This window comes from Anabrus simplex, chromosome 1 (genome assembly GCF_040414725.1).
Source record: "Anabrus simplex isolate iqAnaSimp1 chromosome 1, ASM4041472v1, whole genome shotgun sequence".
NCBI classification, from domain to species: Eukaryota; Metazoa; Arthropoda; class Insecta; order Orthoptera; family Tettigoniidae; genus Anabrus; species Anabrus simplex.
Genome location: NC_090265.1, coordinates 1420383238 through 1420402878, shown reverse-complemented (window position 1 = coordinate 1420402878; position 19641 = coordinate 1420383238). Strand labels below are relative to the sequence as shown.

At 38.2% G+C, this 19641-nt stretch overlaps 1 protein-coding gene across 1 annotated transcript in view; it reads right to left on the bottom strand.

The window, feature by feature from the left end:
- Naa80 (N-alpha-acetyltransferase 80) overlaps positions 1 to 19641 on the bottom strand; it is a 155869-nt gene that overhangs the window by 73644 nt on the left and 62584 nt on the right. The window contains exon 3 of the mRNA XM_067137880.2: positions 14514 to 14644. Within this exon, the coding sequence (XP_066993981.2) occupies positions 14514 to 14644 (131 nt within the window). The remainder of the gene's footprint in view (positions 1 to 14513; positions 14645 to 19641) is intronic.

Here is a 19641-nt window from a genome sequence, read left to right as displayed (position 1 = left end):
CTTCAGGTTCCCTCGTGACAAGAACATGTAAGTAATATTGCATTTGCATATATATTCTTCCAGTGACAGAGACTTTTATAGTACTTCATAATCTTCTGACCTGCTCGACCCATATTTTAACTGGCATAAAATGTAATACGCATATTTTATTCTATAGTGCAGCAGTTAACCTTCAATACCGATGTGTTGTTGTAGGTGTGATCTGTGGGTTTTGAAATGTCATAGAAGCGATTTGGATAAGGTGTACAAGAAAGAAGGGACGTTACACTTATATAAGAATTATAAGATCTGTTCAGATCATTTCCAGGCCAGCGACTTTAGAAATCCTCGACAATACAGCCAAGGGTATGTTACATTTTTGCTCTAATTGTACGTAAATATTCCATAAAGCATCACTATCGACAACATTTTCATATTCTTTCTTTATCCCTCTTCTCAGATTAAAGCCAGGATTATATAGATTATCTTTCTGTTAGTAGGCTTCATGTTAGGAGGAAAATTGTCCAGCTATTAAATGTTAATTCGCCAGACCGAGTGGCTCAGACGGTTAAGGCGCTGGCCTTCTGACCCCAACTTGGCAGGTTCGATCCTGGCTCAGTCCGGTGGTATTTGAATGTGCTCAAATACGTCAGCCTCGTGTCGGTAGATTTATTGGCACGTAAAAGAACTCCTGCGGGACTAAATTCCGGCACCTCGGCGCCTCTGAAAACCGTAAAAGGGTAGTTAGTGGGACGTAAAACAAAAAATATTATTATTATTATTATTATTATTATTATTATTATTATTATTATTAAATGTTAATTCATTGCATCATATGTGTAAGGAATATCTTTCTGTTAGTAGGCTTCATGTTAAGAGGAAAATTGTCCAGCTATTAAATGTTAATTCATTGCATCATATGTGTAAGGAATGTGCCGATATTTTTATTGACAACTGTCTTAATGTGATGATACAATGTTTTTAAATGAGAAAAAAGACAAATCCAACCGTAAGAGTTCAGGCAGGAATGCTAAAGCTAAAAAAGTAATGCATAAATGAAAGATCAAGCCATTTCACACCAGTCCATTTCACTTCTTGTTTATATGTCTAATTTCAGTCTTTGAATAATAACCTTTTAAATAATTCTTCATTCATTTATCCAGAATTGCTTTAGCAACTTCGAAGATAATATCTCAATAACACTTTCTTTCTAGACGTAATTTATTTACCCATTTCCGTATATACATTTCCATTGATATTTGAAATTAGCGCAATTTGTTCAGGTCAAGTCACTAGGAGCGCCACCGTCGAATTGTCCCCCATTTTAGCAAGGCGAAATCCGTAAGTGTCGCGTATTATCTCTACTGTATTTGCTCCTACTACTGACACATTAAAATAGATACACAGCTGATCCAAGGAGTCTATACACTCTCATTGAGTAAATGCCACAACCAAAGAGTATACAATATGAAGGGACATGACCCTTTCAGAACATGTCCTGAAACTTTTAAATCCAAGTCCATTTCCATCCAAGCAAAATTAAAACATTATGGTATGGTGGTCAGACCACAATATCTATATGCGGTGGAAACCATGACGAGAGTAACGGACCCAGTCATTGAAAAAAAGGGAAAGGAGATTCCTTAGAAAAATCTTAGGTCCAAAGAGTCACTAGATTCACAACCCATGCTCCGAATGAGACCGAATCGAGAACTTTATGAAAAAGTTGAGAAGATATAACAACTAAGTTACTATGAGGAAAAGAAAACTATGAAAAACAGAAGGCACAACTTTTATGACTTAAAGAGGTTCACAAGGATCTGGAAGGAGTGGGGATCCAGAAGGGAGATATACAGGAAAACAACCTTTAGGAAGAAAATTGCAAGAATAAGGGATGCACTGGAGAAACTCGTCAAGTCATGCAACATCTTGGATGAAGAGCAACAAATGAGAAGTCAAGTTTGAGAGAGAAGATCTGGTGGACTCTGTAAATGTGGTCCATAGATGACAGTAGCAAATTAATAATAATAATAATAATAATAATAATAATAATAATAATAATAATAATAATAATAATAATAATAATAATAATAATAATAATAATAATAATAATAATAATGTGAGCACTAAGAATGTTGTATAAATCATAAAACTACTAAATTATAACAGGACTTCACTGTTGTATTCACAATATCACTATTTATTATAATCACTCATACTTGTCATAGAGTAAATATAACTATATACAAATACATAGAAATCTCATAGATGACGTAGTCATACATATCTTTATTCCCCACCATAGTAAACACCATCGGCTTACAGGTAATAAAGACAGAAAGAAAATAGCCACTACACCTCTCCTAAACTACTTAACTAATTAACTACCTCTACATCTACTCAGTATCATTCCACACATGTGCGGATAGCCAGCACACATGCAGGATGCCACCGCACTACAAACTACCCTAATCATATATCTACCTAACCCACCACCTAAAACTAATTAAAAAATAGTAGGCCGGTCACGGCGTCAGCCCCGGTAAGGAACACAAGCCAACCAACCCGCTGACACCATAAGAACATGCCTCGTGAGAACGGATACCACATCTCACCGGTCCTAGCTGACGATGTGTTTCCTTCCTTTCTTGCATAGCAAGCTACATGTGGTGGAAACCGAATCAACACGTGGCCTGCCACACTCTTCTGCCCGATGTACACATCACACCTATTCTGACCCATTGTCACCGCACTTCCTTCCCTCACCTCTTTCTTCACATACAGTCATGCTTAAGCCTAACTTCCTTGGGATGAGTCAGGCCCACCCCTCCCTCTCCCCTTTATACGTCATGCTTTCCTGTATCATGCTATTGCAGCAAGCTACCTCTCACATACACACACAATCTTACTACCAGGTCTCCTGTACCAGAAATATAACAGTTTATCTTTTGTAACTCTCTATTACATACTTTCACAATTTCCATGTTACCAACAATTTCTCCTTTACTACACTACCCACTTCAACTCTCAGTATTTTCTTATTACATATACACCTAAACAATTCCTCATTCTACCACTCCACACTTCCACACAACAAACAGTTTTCCATTCCAAGTCAATTAGTTCACTCAGTTTTCTCATAGCTTTTTTTAACTAGCATCTGACTAAGCGTCACATCAGCCATCAATGATAAACTTAAACTATATACCACCTTCTTATAATTTACACTATCCTCGGAGCCTACTCAACCTTCCCTTTTATCAACTCCTTCCTACTTCTATCAGCCTTTCCTTTGTTACAAACTCTTTTCATAATCACATCAGCTCTAGAATTACACACATCTTAAATATAGTACACAATCACATATTACTTCTCCTCGTTCTACTTCCCAGCAACTTGCCCCAGGCAGATCACCATTCTCCTAACACTACAGCCCCAACCTCTGATATCATGGTCAACATGATACCCTTACTGCAAGCTACTCAGGGCGGATAACCATTCCCCTTAGCAGGATGCCATCCTCCGTACAACCACATTTTCTGAACAACCCCTTTTACTCCCTCAATTTCTTTAAAAATCTAGCTCTAACCACATTTAAGAATTCCGATATATTAGTTCCTTTCTCCCACTCTCTATACAACCAAGATGTCATAACTTTTCTCTAACTTATCCACCTCCTTCTTACTAAGTAATTTATTCTTTATCTCCTCCAAAGCTCAGCACTGACTGAATATATGCAAGTCTGTCCACCTCTCTTCACGTAACACACACCTATCCTTATTTTCACCTCCTACCCATCCCCTATTTCTCGGAACTCTTAATACTCACCAATACAAACCTCTGTTATCTCTTCTGCCCTTGAACTCAGTTTTTGGGTTTGTTACTTCCACCAATTTATTTAATACTGATAGAGGGGCTCTCTCTGTCTACATTCCCTTATTAAACCCTGCCTTTCTATATCTAGTTGTCTTCCCTTTACCCTTCCCCATACCCATTTATTCCTACCTCCCCCCCAAAACATCCCCCTATACCCCCAAGCCAATCTTCTGTAACCTTTTTTTTTATACACTTATTCACCCAGTAACCTTCATTTATCATACGTTTCTGAAATCTAAACGCTTTTTGTAATAATATCCCACCCTTCCCTTCCTCCAATCTATTCCAATACTTGAACACCCTCTTAGCTATTTCAATCTCCATCAATTCTTTACACACTAATCTAGCACCTGCATTGGCTGTGCAGTTTGGAAGGTCCATCATAATCTTACTAAATTTTGCCACTATCTGGTTTAGTTCAACCCTGTCCTCCTCCAAACCCCATACTTCCACCCCAAATAACATTTTGCCCATTACCAATGATTGGAACATCATTTTCTGGATTTTGTAATTAACATCTGGGAATTTATTGTTTAATACTCCACTGCCGCAAAGCGCTCATCTTCCCTTTAATTTAGCCCTCCTGCACTGTTCTTTCCAAGAGCCATTCTTACTAATACTCAATTTTTCCCCTTGGTTGAGTTTCTTCCTGATCTAGATTCCAGACTTCCTTATTTTTCCTCGCTCTTCTTTTCCTACAAACCATTATCTGAGTCTTTCTTTCATTAACTCTGAGAGACCATTTCTAGTGTACTCAACTACTTCATCTAACCCTTTCTGGAAACCACTTGCTGTCAATGCCAAAATCAATAGGTCATCAGCAAATAGCAGCCCCAGAACCTCCAATTTCCCTATCCAAGGACATTTCCACCTCTCTCCCCCATGACTCTCTAAAATATTATTTATAAACAATATAAATAATATCAGAGATAGCTTACATCCTTGTCTCACCCCACTCTTCATTATTCAAAACACTTACTCATCCTTCCACCCTGCAATTTGATCATCACAAACACTTCTTCATATATTGTTTCTATTGGCCCCCTCATTTTCTTCGACATCCCATCCTCCCTTAATCTTATAAATAGCACCTCCCTACTCACCGTATCAAAGGCTTTTTCTAAGACAATCGCTGCTACATATAATTTATGCCCTGCTATCCTAACATACTTTGTAAATAAGGTGTCCAGAATCCATACATTATCAATTGTGTTCTCTCCTTTCCTAAATCCATTTTGGAACTCAGATATCCTCCCATAATGCTCCACCCAATTTTTTATCCTATTCGCCAAAACCCCTGTGTACACCTTCGACAATGCGTCTAGGAGTATTATTCCTCTATAATTGTTTGGATTGCTCCCAGCCCCTTTACCTTTATAAATTGGGCATAATACCCCCTTCCTCCACTCCCTCAGAAATTTCCCCATTTCCAGCAGCCTATTCAAAAGTTTTACAATCCCTCTCAACATTGGTTCATTCACCCCAACCTCCTTTCACACACTGTTTGTAATACCATTCACACCTCCAGGTGCCTTGGGTCTTGCATTACTTAAAACCCTCATTACTTCCTGCCTTGTTATCTCCTCATCCAATATCTGAATTTCTACTTCCAATTCTCTTCTTATATATGTCTTGTCCATTTCTCTACCCAAATTCCCCTCTCCTTCTGAAAGCCTTTTGAAATGGTTAACCCACTCATGTTCTCCTATTTTTCCTCCTTCCCTGGCAGTTTCGTTCTTCTAATCTTGTTTAGAGACTCCCATATCCTCTCAAATTTCTTCTCTCTACAATATCTATTTATTTTTTCAGCTTCCGCCTCTTTCCATCCTCTTTTCTTCTCATTCAATACCTCCTTGTATTCTCTTTGTAATTTACAATATTCCTTCCTCTTCTCTTGTTCCCCCTCCTTTCTAAATTTGGCTAGGGCTCTCATTACAACCTCTTGTTTCCTCCTACAGTCTTCATCAAACCACCCATTCACTTTGTTTTTCATTCCCTCTACTCTTCTCCTCACTTTCTTCCCCACCCTCCATACAGGGAGTTCTATTAATTCTAGCACCCTATCCATGTCATTTTCATCTAACACCCTTTCAATTCCTATCCAAATATTTCTCCCCCCTCTTTCAAATCCAGTCTCAATTTCTCTCTTGAAGTATCATTGCAGACATACTTCCATCCTCCATTCCTGTATCTCTCCCTACTTTCCTCCAGCTTACCCTTCTCATCAGCTTTCTCACTTCTTAAATTTATTTTGATAGGCATATGCTCTGTTAACCCATATTCTAACACCTCAAAAATTATTCTCCTTAACGCTATCTCTGAGCTTATTCCTATATCCACTACACTACCTCCATTCGTTGCAATATACGTCAAATCTCCCATACTATTCCCCTTCATCCACCCATTTAAAATAAATAAAAGTTCTATAGCACATAACTCTAATAACCTTTCCCCATAACTATTTACACCATAATCCTTACTCTTTCTCAGCAGTCCCCAGCCTGCATTATCTTATTTCCCTAATCCAGTACTCTATTGCTCACTCTAGCATTCCAGCCCCCCCATTAGAATCATCCCATCTTCTACATACAGCCCTTTAATAGTGTTTATTTCTTCAATCAGTTCATCAAAGAAATATTTATTGGCATAAACTGAATCGCTAGGATGGTTATAAAGCAGGGCCAGACAAATTGCCTCTGGTGCCCCCTTCCCCATATTTATTCTCAGCCACACTACCCCCTCTATCCTACTCTGTAACATCTCCACCCCCTCAGCAATCTCATTTCTTATTAGAACTACTATGCCCCCTGGGTTTCTTCCCCTCTTCCCTCTTCCCTATTCTTTTTTCTTCTTATGTTTACTACTCTATAACCGTCCCATGTAATTTCAACCCCTTTCCCTAACCACGACTCCACTAGAGCAATTATCTCAAAATCTTTAACTAAATCCACAATTTCTCCATTCGCTAGCTTCCCCATCAACAACTCAATATTCAGCACCCCTATCGCCATCTCTAGTTATTTATTTCCTCCCCCTCTTTGCTTCTGCGTTTCACCACTTCCACCCTTACTTCTCGTCATTCTTCCTTGTGGCTCCTTCCCATCCCTCTCCACTTCCTTCTCTTCCCCCCCCCCTCCTTTCCTTCTCCGTGCCAGAGCCTTTTTTCCCTCCCCATAAATCTTTTAAACTTAATGATCTCCCCTTATTAAACACCTGATTTCTCTCATTTTTCCTACATTCCTCTTACTCGGGGAGGTTGAGTCACTACTCTGACTCCTTTTCCCTCCACTCACCTCTTCACTACCTGATCTCACACTTCACTTTGGTCATAATTGTTGATTCACTCACTCCTGCGTTGTTCTGACTCAGCAAGGTCTCTATTCTCCTCTCCCCCCACCTGGCCGCTGAAACCACTGTCACGTCTTCTACCTTCCTTCTCCCCACTGATAACGTCCTGCTCTCAATTTCTGCAACTCATTTGCTTCTCACTTTTTCCCATCCTCAGCAGTTCCTCCTGTTTCCATGATCGGGTCCAAATTCTGCCTGAAGTCACCAAGCACCTCCCCACTATCTTGGCTCGCAATCCCTGTGCTCTAGCCCTCTACATGTGCCGCGTTAAGATCTCCAACAGCATCCTGTCCTCCTTATCTGCCTCCGCCTTCAAATAAATGTTTGATCCTTTCAAATTTCCGGCATTTCTCAGAATTATATCAGCCATGAGGGTTGAGATTAATCTTATCTTCACCGGTCTATGTCCCTTGTTCCTTCCTACCCTATGTATGTCATCTATATCCACTTCTGAGAAGTTCATCTTCATTTTGTTCGAAACTATGTCCACCACTTTCAACACTAACTCCATTTTTGATTCTGTTCCTTCCTCTGGTACACCATACACAAACACATTCTTTCTTTCTGATTCCTTCCTTGTTAACCTCGCTTCTCTCTTCATTGCTGTCAATTCCTCTTCCAGTACCACCACCTTCTTTTTCAAATTCCCTACTTCATCTTCCATCTCCACTAACTTGTCATTTACCTCTCCAATTTCTTCTTTTATAAAAATTTTAAATGACGTAGTCAATGTCATTCTATGACGTCCTCCCCACCCTCTATCTCCAAAAGGATGACCCGCTACACTAGTCGAGTAATAAGTATGTTGTTGGGCTACTGCAGAACGATCATTCTTGCGTGTCCATCTAGAAGGACGATGTCTCTGATCTTGGGTAAATGCATTTGGGTCTTTGGATTTTTAACTTTGTGGTGACTTTTCAGTTGAAGCAGATACTCCTTTTTCCAGCAGCATGAAAAGTCTCCCAAGACCTTTTGTTGTATTCTGTATTCTTTTACCAGATTTTTCCTCATACTTGGTTTTGGTCCTTCTAGAATCGATGTTAGTTCTTTTCTAACTAAAAAATGGAATGATGTCAGGAGTTCCCCCATGTCTGTGGCCTGAGTGATTGGACTGCTATTGAGGGTGGCTTCAATAATTGTCAATACTGTATTGAGACCCTATTTGTTCAGCAGGGAACGGCCGAGTACATTTCTTAAGCATCTTCTTACAGAGCCAACCATTCTCTCCCAAAAGCCTCCCCACCAAGTTGCCCTCAGTGCAATAAACTTCCAATGGATACCATTGTGAGCACAGTGGTAGTGCACCCTGATATCTTTCACAATCTTATCGAGTTCCATGAGCTCATTATGAGCGGTGAGGAAGGTCTGGGCATTGTCAGAGTATATGGTGTGTGACACACCTTGTCTGCTGACAAATCTCTGCATGACACTCAATGTATGTTTAGTACCTCCGGGGCCTCCGAAACTGCAACTTCAAGATTTTCCACGTAATCGAGGTGAGACTGGATAATCCTGTTCTCATCACCATATCATGCTATCAAAATTATTTTAGTTTGTTCATACAGTATGCGTCTACCGTTATAGATGTCCCAGCTACGAGATGCCTTGGTTCTCCTTCCAAGAACCTGCGGAGGAACATGTGTTTGTTTACGACAGACACCAACAAATTTTTATCTATGGAGGACTCAAACTGCTCCCAGAATCCCGGCTATTCTTCTACGTTCCCTAAGAATGACTGCAGTTTAATGGTACGAAGCTTTATCTCCACTGTAGTTGTGGGTCTAATAAGGGCACTTGGAGACATAGTGGTGGAGTCGTCTCATTCGCAACGCATTTCTGTTGTATGAGGCCCGTGGTCTTTCTAATTGCACGTTTGAAACTGTCCAGGTATTCTTCACACGCTACCACGTCATCTTCGTACTCCGCGTCATTGAGTAATCTTGAATTCTGTCATTTAAGGTATTAAAAGACGCTAAAGTTTCTTGTAAACGCTCGCAGACATGTTCTATTTCATACAAGTCTGTTGACTGAACGAATTAGTCTGATTAATAAAGCACAGAGTGTTCAAACACTAAGTCGCTCATCTATGTTTCAATTTCGTGAGCTGATTTGCTGTACTGCTTTCTTTGATGTCTCCTGCTAGTAAATGAATTCTTCATTGCCCTGCAAACTATTATTCCTTTCACTTAGTTACTGTTTTGAGACATCTATATATATAAAATAAGAGTTTTGTCTGTACATTGCTCAGAATTTGAAAATAATGGTATTTCTGTATCGGTATGTCCACCGTAACAAGAAAATGCATTTTTTACTTTTCCGTAATGTCTGTCTGTCTGTCTGTCTGTCTGTCTGTCTGTCTGTCTGTCTGTCTGTCTGTACAAGCATCATGAGAAAACGGCTGAAGAGAATTTTATGAAAATCGGAATGTAAAGTCGGGTGATGAACCGCTACAATCTAGGCTATAAATTATTTTAATCACGCTGAGTGAAATGGTAGTTTAGGGGAAGGCCTGAAATTTAATTCTCAAATATTTATGTTATTAGTGGACGTGTCTTAATGAAAATCGCTAGACAAAGATGGAAAATAAGTCGCCACAATATAGGCTATACACGCTGAGAAAAATGGTAGTTTAGGGGAAGGCCTAAAATTTAATTGTCAAATATTTATTTTATTAGTGGTCATATCTTCACAAAAATTGGTATGCAAGTCGAGGAATAGGTCGCTATAATCTAGGCTATCAATAATGTTATTCGCACTGAGTGAAATGGTAGTTTAGGCAAAGGCCTGAAATGTAATCTATATATATATATATATATATAAAATAAGAGTTTTGTCTGTACATTGCTCAGAATTTGAAAAGAATGGTATTTCTGTATCGGTCATATCCATAATAACAAGAAAATGTACCTACTTTTTACTTTTCCGTAATTTCTGTCTGTCTGTATGTATGTATGTATGTACATGCATCACGAGAAAACGGCTGAAGAGAATTTAATGAAAATTGGTATGTTAAGTCGGGGGATGAGCCGCTACAAGCTAGGCTATAAATTATTTTAATCACGCTGAGTGAAATGGTAGTTTAGGGGAAGGCCTTCAATTTAATTCTCGAATATTTATATTATTAGCGGTCCTATCGATAAATACTATATAACTAAAGTTATATAGAATTAAATTTCCAATCAATTATATCTTATACATTTTTACCGTACCGGCTCTGATAACACAGATAATGAATTTGTAGTTTTGTTGCTAAGTCCATATCAACGCCTAGCCACGAGAAAATGGGTTCGCAGAATTTAATGAAAACCGCTACATAGAGTCGGGGAATAAGAACTACAGTCTAGGCTGTAAATAATTTTATTCGCCCGAGATAAAATGGTAGTTATGGGGAAGGCGCCTAAAATTTAATTTCTAAATACCGGTACCTATGTTATTGGTGCTATCGAAAAGTACTACATAACAAAAGTAATAGACAATACAATTTCTGATCATTTATGTTTCATTCAGTTTTACTGTACCGACTATGATAAGAGTGGTATTTCAGAAGGCCTACAATATCGAAAGCGCATAACACTGATCAACAATAACTTTACATTGACCATTGTTTGTTACTGATCAACAATAACTTTACATTGACCATTGTTTGTTGTGATGTTCTTCATTTCTTATGGTTCCGCTCAACTCCGATAGATGGGATTACTACTGCGTACCGAGTATAACAGCCCGACTGAACATAGGCGGGAAATAGCTGGGGAGTTGGAAAACTTTCTTCTTTAGGATGCCATTCATCGGGTTCATATAGCTTCCGTGGCTCAGACGGCAGCGCGTCGGCCTCTCACCGCTGGATGCCGTGGTTCAAATCCCGGTATGTGAGATTTGTGCTGGACAAAGCGGAGGCGGGACATGTTTTTTTCCGGGTACTCCGGTTTTCCCTGTCATCTTTCATTCCAGCAACACTCTCCATTCTCATTTCATAGCATCTATCAGTCATTAATATATCACTGGGAGTGGCGACCCCATCGTACTAACAGCCTATATATATGCTTCATTTATTACATCCCTGACCCGGTCAATGACTGGAAAACAGGTTGTAGGTTTTCATTTTCATTTTCCTCTGGTTCATACATTTTCTGATACTGCAGGTACGTAACACACTGGTTCATCATAGTATTCCAGTTATTAGATCCCTACTCTGACGCGCTGTTTTGAATGAGCTGTATGCACACTTACGGCAGAGGCTCACTTAGTAGTAGTAGTAGTAGTAGTAGTAGTAGTAGTAGTAGTAGTAGTAGTAGTAGTAGTAGTAGTAGTATGACCTGGTCTAGAATTACTATTTAAGCCTATTTCAAATTATAGCACCACAATTCACTAAATAACTCGAAAGTCAAACCTGAAAAGAGCCGTTTCTTAAGAAAAGCTTCTTCCTCTTCACTTTTATTAAATTCTACATTCATTTAATTCCAAATTAGCAGTGAAGAGGGGGCTTCTCCTCTGGCTTGAAGGAAAAAATTGCCTCCAAATCAGATAGGTTTTTCCGTTGCCATTGTAGTGAACTGAGATTTTCCTACTCATCGGGTACTCCTCGGAAACAGATTAGTATAAAGGCATAGTTTTTGCCCTGGGACTCTCCACTATTCGCCTTCCCCCCACCCCCGCACCGCAGAAAAAAAGATGAAGAGTGTTCACGGATCAGAACTGTCTGCGACTTGGTCATTCCAGCTCTGGAATTCCAGCATAGTACTGTTCGTTAAAAGTGCGAAAGTGTGTGGTCTTTCATTTGATGGACTATTTCATATGAAAGTATTGCTTTTAATCGCGCCATTCCTACTGACGTCATTGCAATGACCTATGTTCATTTCAGTTGGAAAAACCACTAAGACAGTCTTTCTGAGGATGTAAAATGGCTGGTGGAGAGTGAGTGTCTGCCATTATAATGAAAACTCCCCAACCTGGTGGTGACTGATGGTAGGCAAGCGGGCCTATCATTACAATGAAAATTCCCTAATACAGTCTTCATATGAGAAAAGACGTTTGGTGACTTCCCCATCGCGTTTCTAGGGTAACGTTATGAGCTATGCAATTTAATACAATCTTGCTCACAACATGTACACTACCTAGCCTAGAATTCTGTATACAATGTAGAATTCCGTAGCGAAGCACGGGTACATCAGCTAGTTTAGACATAAAATATAAATGTGAAATTATTGCACAGCTCAACGTTATGTCACGTACTATTGTGTCAATTGAATGTTTGCACAGAGAATGTTGTGTTACAATTACAAGATCATAGCATAGTTACTCCTTTTGTTCAACAGACTGCGCTAGTGTTCACAAAAAATTACCAATCTACGGTTAACACTATGTATGCTGTAATTCTGTTTCGTCTTATCTGTTGTGTTTGAAGTTGTAGCTGGTTCGGTGCTGGTGACCCTTTCTTCTCCTCAGAGATGTGTTGATATGTTGAGATTTAAGTCACTCAACATCCATGACCATGATGTGAAAATCCTCTTCTATTCTCTCGTGTTGCGTTGAACTCACTATACTCCAGAGATTTCAGCACCAAACTTGTATTGTGTAAATCGTAAAACTACTAAATTATAAGAGAAGTTCACTGTTGTGTTCACAAGATCACCATTTATTATAATCACTCACACTAGTTATAGAGTAAATGTAACTATATACAAATGCACAGAATACACAGATATCTCATAGATGACATAGCCATTGTCATTCTGCGACAAAGAATGATAGTGATAAAATTTAAAATAATAATACTATTATTGGCTTTACGTCCCACTAACTACTTTTAACGGTTTTCTAAAACTTAAATGACCCAACCAGAGCATAATATAACAGAAAGTTAAATCAGCCAGCTGGACTCATGCCAATGACAGAGCATTACACCACCTTGCATTCTATGATAGAATGGAGAGAATTGTGAGGACTTCATTAGGATAAGTTCCAAATTTCAAGCATTTAAGGATTTAAACAGAATTTTTTTTTAAATTTTATATATTTCCAAGTATTTTTGAGTGATATTTGATAGAATCTGATAATGTTCTTTCAATATTAAAATGTCATTATATTTTTAGTTAAGCTGTTTTATTTTCAGGTATAATTCTGTTATCATAATATGTTTTCTTTTTCAGGTACTTTCTAAACTTATTTATTCATAAATTAGTTTTGACAGACTGAAGAACCTGACAGTTATAAATTAGCTGTGAACTAAGCAACTGTTATAGTGTACAGCAAGTATAAATGTGGAACTGCCTTAGACTGCAAGTCAGAGTAGCAGAACAGTGTGAATATGTAGTATGTAGATAGCGTGATTGTGTTAGTTTGTAAACGGTACAGTGAACAACCAGGATGACTGAGTGAGAGTAGAGAGAGTGCAAACTGTGTGTCTGTATAGTGTGTAAGAGTTAGTTAATAAATCCTAGTCTTAGAATTTTAACGCTACCAGTGTTGTGTTTTCATATACCCCACCACCACCACCACCACGTTACAGTACGCAACAAATTTTGACACATCTTTTGTGTAATACTTTGCTCAGTTCAGCACTATGGCCAGTCATAGACCCCACATTCCAACTTTCTATACATAGTTTTGCAACATAAGAGTGCGTCCTGATGGTTACACCACTCCTTCGTCAGGTTGTCCTAATTTTTGCAATAATTCTATCACTTGCGGGTGACACCCTAGCCTTAATATTCACCCTGTGGTTTGTACTATTTGTGACAAGGAAAAAATTAATGGCTATTCATTTTTATAGCCTGTTACCATCTGATGCCAAGGCAGTAAGCCCTCTTGCTAACTAAGGCTTAGAATACCACCGTTGACCATGAAAGTCATCCTCCATCATTCTCTACACAGTGCCCTGCCTGATGCTACTGCTCTCTAGAGGTCCTAACTCAGGGATATGTCCAAGTGGCCCTTCAAGAGGGTCGAAAGCTTGACATGTCCCAGACCTGGTTCATATGCCTTTCACACCATTAATCCCGAGTGCCAGGCTACCTCTTCTGAATTTCAACTTCTCCATCATACGTACTACCAGCTGGGCCAGCTGGACCAAATTTTTTGAGGTGTCACTCTTCAATAACACTCTGTCCTGACTTGTGACATGCAGTCTGGCTTCTCAACAATGAGATGTAAAAAGGTATTTTATCAATGTATTTTAATCAAGAATAAAATAACTGACCGAATACATGTTCAAGATTTTTAAAAATGAAATGCAGAGATTTACCCAAATAATGTTTTGCAAATAATTTTTGTAAATAAAGCCCAATGAGAATCATGAATCAATAACTTACCAGATTCAACAAAACATCCTGTAGGGATGCTAGGGATGGCAGAAATCTTGCTGTGTCCGACTACTTGATCATTAATGACTAGAACCAAGCATGTTGGAAGATTATCACATGATGCCAAAAGACTTCTCATCCTGTTGAAAAAAGGAATACTAGTAGTCTAGGGATAGGGAAGAGAGCTCTTTTTGTAAATACTGCTATTGCACATAACTACTCTTGTTAACAAATTTTATTCTTGTCAACTTTCTCTTACATAGTATATACTGATCCTATTTCCGAAGCCTTCAACTGAGAAAAGTGAGTACATGATCAATGAGCAGCTCTTAAAACACTTTCTAAATTTAAAAAGGGAATAATTTCAAGTTTAAGAGGGTTGATATCATGTAAAAACGGAAAATTGTATGATAATATTTATAGTTGCACCTATTTGCTCCCTTTGTTGCTTGAACATCATTACAAACTCTGATGCCTTTATGTATTCATTTTGCAAACCAATGTGAATTAACTAAGCATCTACACAATCTTGTGTCGACCGACCGATGATCTGCATTTAGAGCAGTCGCCCAGTTAGCAGATTCACTATCTGTTGTTTTCTTAGCCTTTTCTTAAATGAAGCATGGCTCTATGGTTAAATGGTTAGCGTGCTGGCCGTTGGTCACAGGGGTCCTGGGTTTGATTCCCAGCAGGGTCGGGAATTTTAACCATAATTGGTTAAATTCACTGACAGGGGGGCTGGGTGTATGTGTCATCTTCATAATCATTTCATCCTCATCATGACCCAAAGGTCGCCTACAGGCATCAAATCAAAAGACCTGCATCTGGCGAGCCGAACTTGCCCTCGGACACTCCCAGTACTAAAAGCCATACGACATTTAATTGTTTTCTTAAATGATTTAAAAGAAATTGGAAATTTATTGAACATCTTCCTTGATAAGTTATTCCAATACCTAACTCCCCTTCTTATTAAAGAATATTTGCCCCAATTTGTCCTCTTTAATTCCAACTTTATCTTCATATTGTGATCTTTCCTACTTTTAAAGACACCACTCAAACTTATTCGTCTACTAATGTCATTCCATGCCATCTCTCCAGTGACAGCTCAGAATATACCACTTATTGCAAGAAATCAGCTTCATTTCCCGTATCAAATCTTATTTACAATAAATCAATAAAAGTAAATATTCACCTTTTTGATACTTATATTTGCATTAAGCAATTTAATTATTTATTTACAGTACATGTTTCGTTCCTTGGGAACATCTTCAGCTATATTATATTGCATAGGTGAAATTACAAAGCATATTTTATCTTCTCAAAAAAAACATCATAAAAAGTATCTTGTTATGTTTATTCCTTTTCTTTGAATCTGACAATCTCAACTCCTCCCCGTTAGTATGAGGCACACAACAGTAGGACACACACCACAAGCCACAACAAAAGGTAAGTCTCATATAATGTGCGCCATTTGATTAACACTCTCCCTCCTTTAGTTCATTAATTTTGACTATTATTTATTCAGGTTAACTTCATGGACACCGCATTGAAATGTGAATCTCTACCAGCTGCAATCTAAGGACTTGCAAGTTATTTAATCATATCTTTGTGTGCCATCCTTGATTCAACCAATGATAATTTCCAACAGAGGAACTTTTCAACATTTTCATGATATTTTAACAACAAGCACTAATGGAACATTTTAACATGATGCAATGCATCTAACTATTTTGGAGCCTGTTTTAATTTTGTCATATTTTACGTGTTGTGCACATAGTTCATTTGTGTATGGAAATTCTAAGTTCCCAAGGAGGGAATTACATATTTTTCCACCAATAGAGCTTGTCAAAAAACAGATCAGATGTAAGGCTTTTCAGGCGTTTGCTCTATTAACCAGCATTTCGTCTTAGGTCTGACACTAGACTCATCAGAGTGGGATGTGTCAGACCCTACCCACTGACGCTGGGGTGTATACAGGTGAACTTATCAGAAGCCCTATATAAGAGACACAGTCTGATTGCTAGGTGGGTAATAATTCCATTGTGGAGTTTTATCTCCTGTATGCAGTTATCAGATTGTGCCTCTTATATAGGGCTTCTGATAAGTTCACCTGCATACACCCCAGCGTCAGTGGGTAGGGTCTGACACATCCCACGCTGATGAGTTTAGTATCAGACCTAAGACGAAACGCTGGTTAATAGAGCAAACGCATGAAAAAGCCTTACATCTGATCTGGTTTTTTTTTTTTTTTAGTTCATTTGTGTGCGATTGTACAGTTTTGCATTAAGGCTGATGATGGCCTGCCAAGGCTGAAACTAGTTCCTAGATTAAAAATGTAATGTAAACATTGCATAGTATAGTGCTGAAAAGGTGGACCATTACAACATAAGTTTAGTTATTATTGTGATCACAATTCAATATAGATCAAAGCCATGAAATTTATACTATGACACCATGACCACGTCCATTATTTCCCTAGGCAATTTTCCTCCATTGGACTACAATCACCTCCCCACCAAAGCTGGTTTATGTATACGGCTTCATTCACTAAGTTCAATCCTAACTTAGCCTATATCTCCTCATTCCAAGGAACCTTTTGCATGTCCGGCCCCACGGTGTAGGCGGTAACACGTCCGCCTGTCAGCTGGCAGCCCCGGGTTTGATTCCTGGCCAGGTCAGGGTTTTTAAATTGTAATGATTAATATTCCTGGCCTGGGGACTGGATGTTTGTGACATCCTTAATCTTCCTTTCCTCACACACAGCATTCCACACTAGCACCATTCCAATTACACACAGGTTTATACAATATGGTGCCAGTAGGGGCAAAAGATCCCCATGGTCGGCGCCCCGAACAAATAGTGATAATAACCTCCTGCCTGGTTGTACGAGCAATCATTCTCGCTACTTTTATGTCTATTACTGGTACTGTGCCATCCAGCTTTCACTCCCATATAGCAAAGTCAGTCTGTTTTCAGACTAGTGTAAAGATAGTTTTGTCTAGGAGTTTACTTCTTCCTTACAGAATACTGGTCATCGCAATTGAGAGCTCACAGTGTTAGCTTTGCTGCACCTTGATTCAATTTTACTTAATATTCTGCCATACTGGAAGTGATCCAATGTCTTCCAGTTTTGTATTCTGACCTGACAATAGATTTCTTCCCTACTGAAATCACATTAGTCTTGGAAATGCTAATTTTCATATCATATTCACTGCACCTATTTTCAAAATTCCAGGATATTATTTTGCAGGCTTTCAACACAGTCTGCCATTAAGATCAGGTCATCGGCATAGGCCAAACTGCTTACTACATTTCTGCCTAATTGAATCTCTCAAAGTTGTTTTTGTGTAATGAAATTAAACCTATCAGCATAACCATTTCTGTTTTTTTTTTTTTTTTTTTTTTTTTTTTAACTTTTATTTGTTGATCTTTGCTTTGCTTTCCTTCTTCATTACATCTTCTCCAACTGTTATTTAACTTAGTTATCCTTGATTTTATAATATAATAGTATATTTAATTTTTATTTATGTATTATCCTGTAATTTACATGGTTAAGTGTAAGAGAGGACCATGAGCCCTAACATTGCCATTACTAAAGTCAAAAATAAATTTAACATACATCGTATGAAAAGACAGAAGTAATGACTAACATCAAAGACGCACCACCAAAACTCAGGATGAAATCTGGAGACATCAGGTGAGTAGAAAAATTTAAGTACCTGGGTTAGATCATGAAAAACTGGACTGGGCAAAGAAGCACTTATGGAACGAGTACGCAAACTTGAAATAGCCTACCAAACATCACACACGAATATATATATATAAAATTTAAAAAACCTTATATATATAAAATAAAAAAGCCTTTCCCAAAACACTAACATACATCACTATGAAACAGTTCTGAAGTTATGTATGCAGCCGGAAACCTATCCCTAAATGCCAATAAAGGACTCCTCAAAGAATTGGAGAAAAGGAGCGCAGAATCATTAGGGGAATCATGGGATCCATAAAGAAGAATGACATCCATCTAAAAAGATTCAACAATGAAGTTTATAACAAGATAGAGAAAATTACAGACAAGATCCACAAAAGACGGATACGATTTTATGGTCACATCAAACGAATGGATGGAAACAAGTTGACCAAACAGATCTTTCGCTTGTCTGATTCAAAACTTAAAACCGCGATGCCTTGATTTAGAAATACCAAAGAAGATCTTCAAGTGCTACAGATCAAACCAGAAGACATCTTTTACAGAGGTCTCTTCCAAAAAAAAGATACGAATGGGCTAAGCTGAAACAAATAACCAAAACGAAGATACGGTGTCCCTTGGACAAAGGAACGCAAGCAGGCCCACTCGGAAAAAATGAGGGAATTCTGGACTCAAAAGAAAGCAAATTTTTTTTTTTTACAATTTGTTTTATGTCGCACCGACACAGATGAGTCCTATGGCAATTAAGGGATAGGAAAGGCTAGGAGTGGGAAGGAAGCACCCATGGCCTTGATTAAGGTACAGCCTTGTGTGAAAATGGGAAAATAAATAATACAAAAATAAATAAATAAATAAATAAATAAATAAATAAATGCATGGCAGTTGCCAACTGATTTAGTTGCTAATGCATGTACCTTGTATTGCGCATGGAAATTGTTTATTTTTTACTTTCATAAATCTGTGAATATCCATGTGACATTACCTTGATTGAAAACAATGCTTTAGACCTCTACACAGAATAAATTGAGGACAATCCAAAGTTCACTGCATATTGTTTATGCATTTTGAATGTCTGAATCTATTACAGACACCAGCTCACCAAACAAAAACCTCAAAAATGTTTCAGTAATAATGGTGATGAATAAATTTTACCTTTACTACCCTCTTCAAAAAGGCTACATTTGGCAGGATACCATTCACAACACTATGGCACTTTGGCAACGTAACGACTAGGTACTTTATGTAGTTTGCTCTTTTGTTGTTAATCAGCATGGCATTCTAATGAGTTTCTAAACTGTGTGAGTACATTCATATTGCTGTGAAGGACACATGCCTTGTTGTATTGTAATAGGTTGTACGTCGGGTTACACGGAGCAATAACGAGGCAAGCAATTTCTTTATACCACCTAAAAAGTAGACATGTTT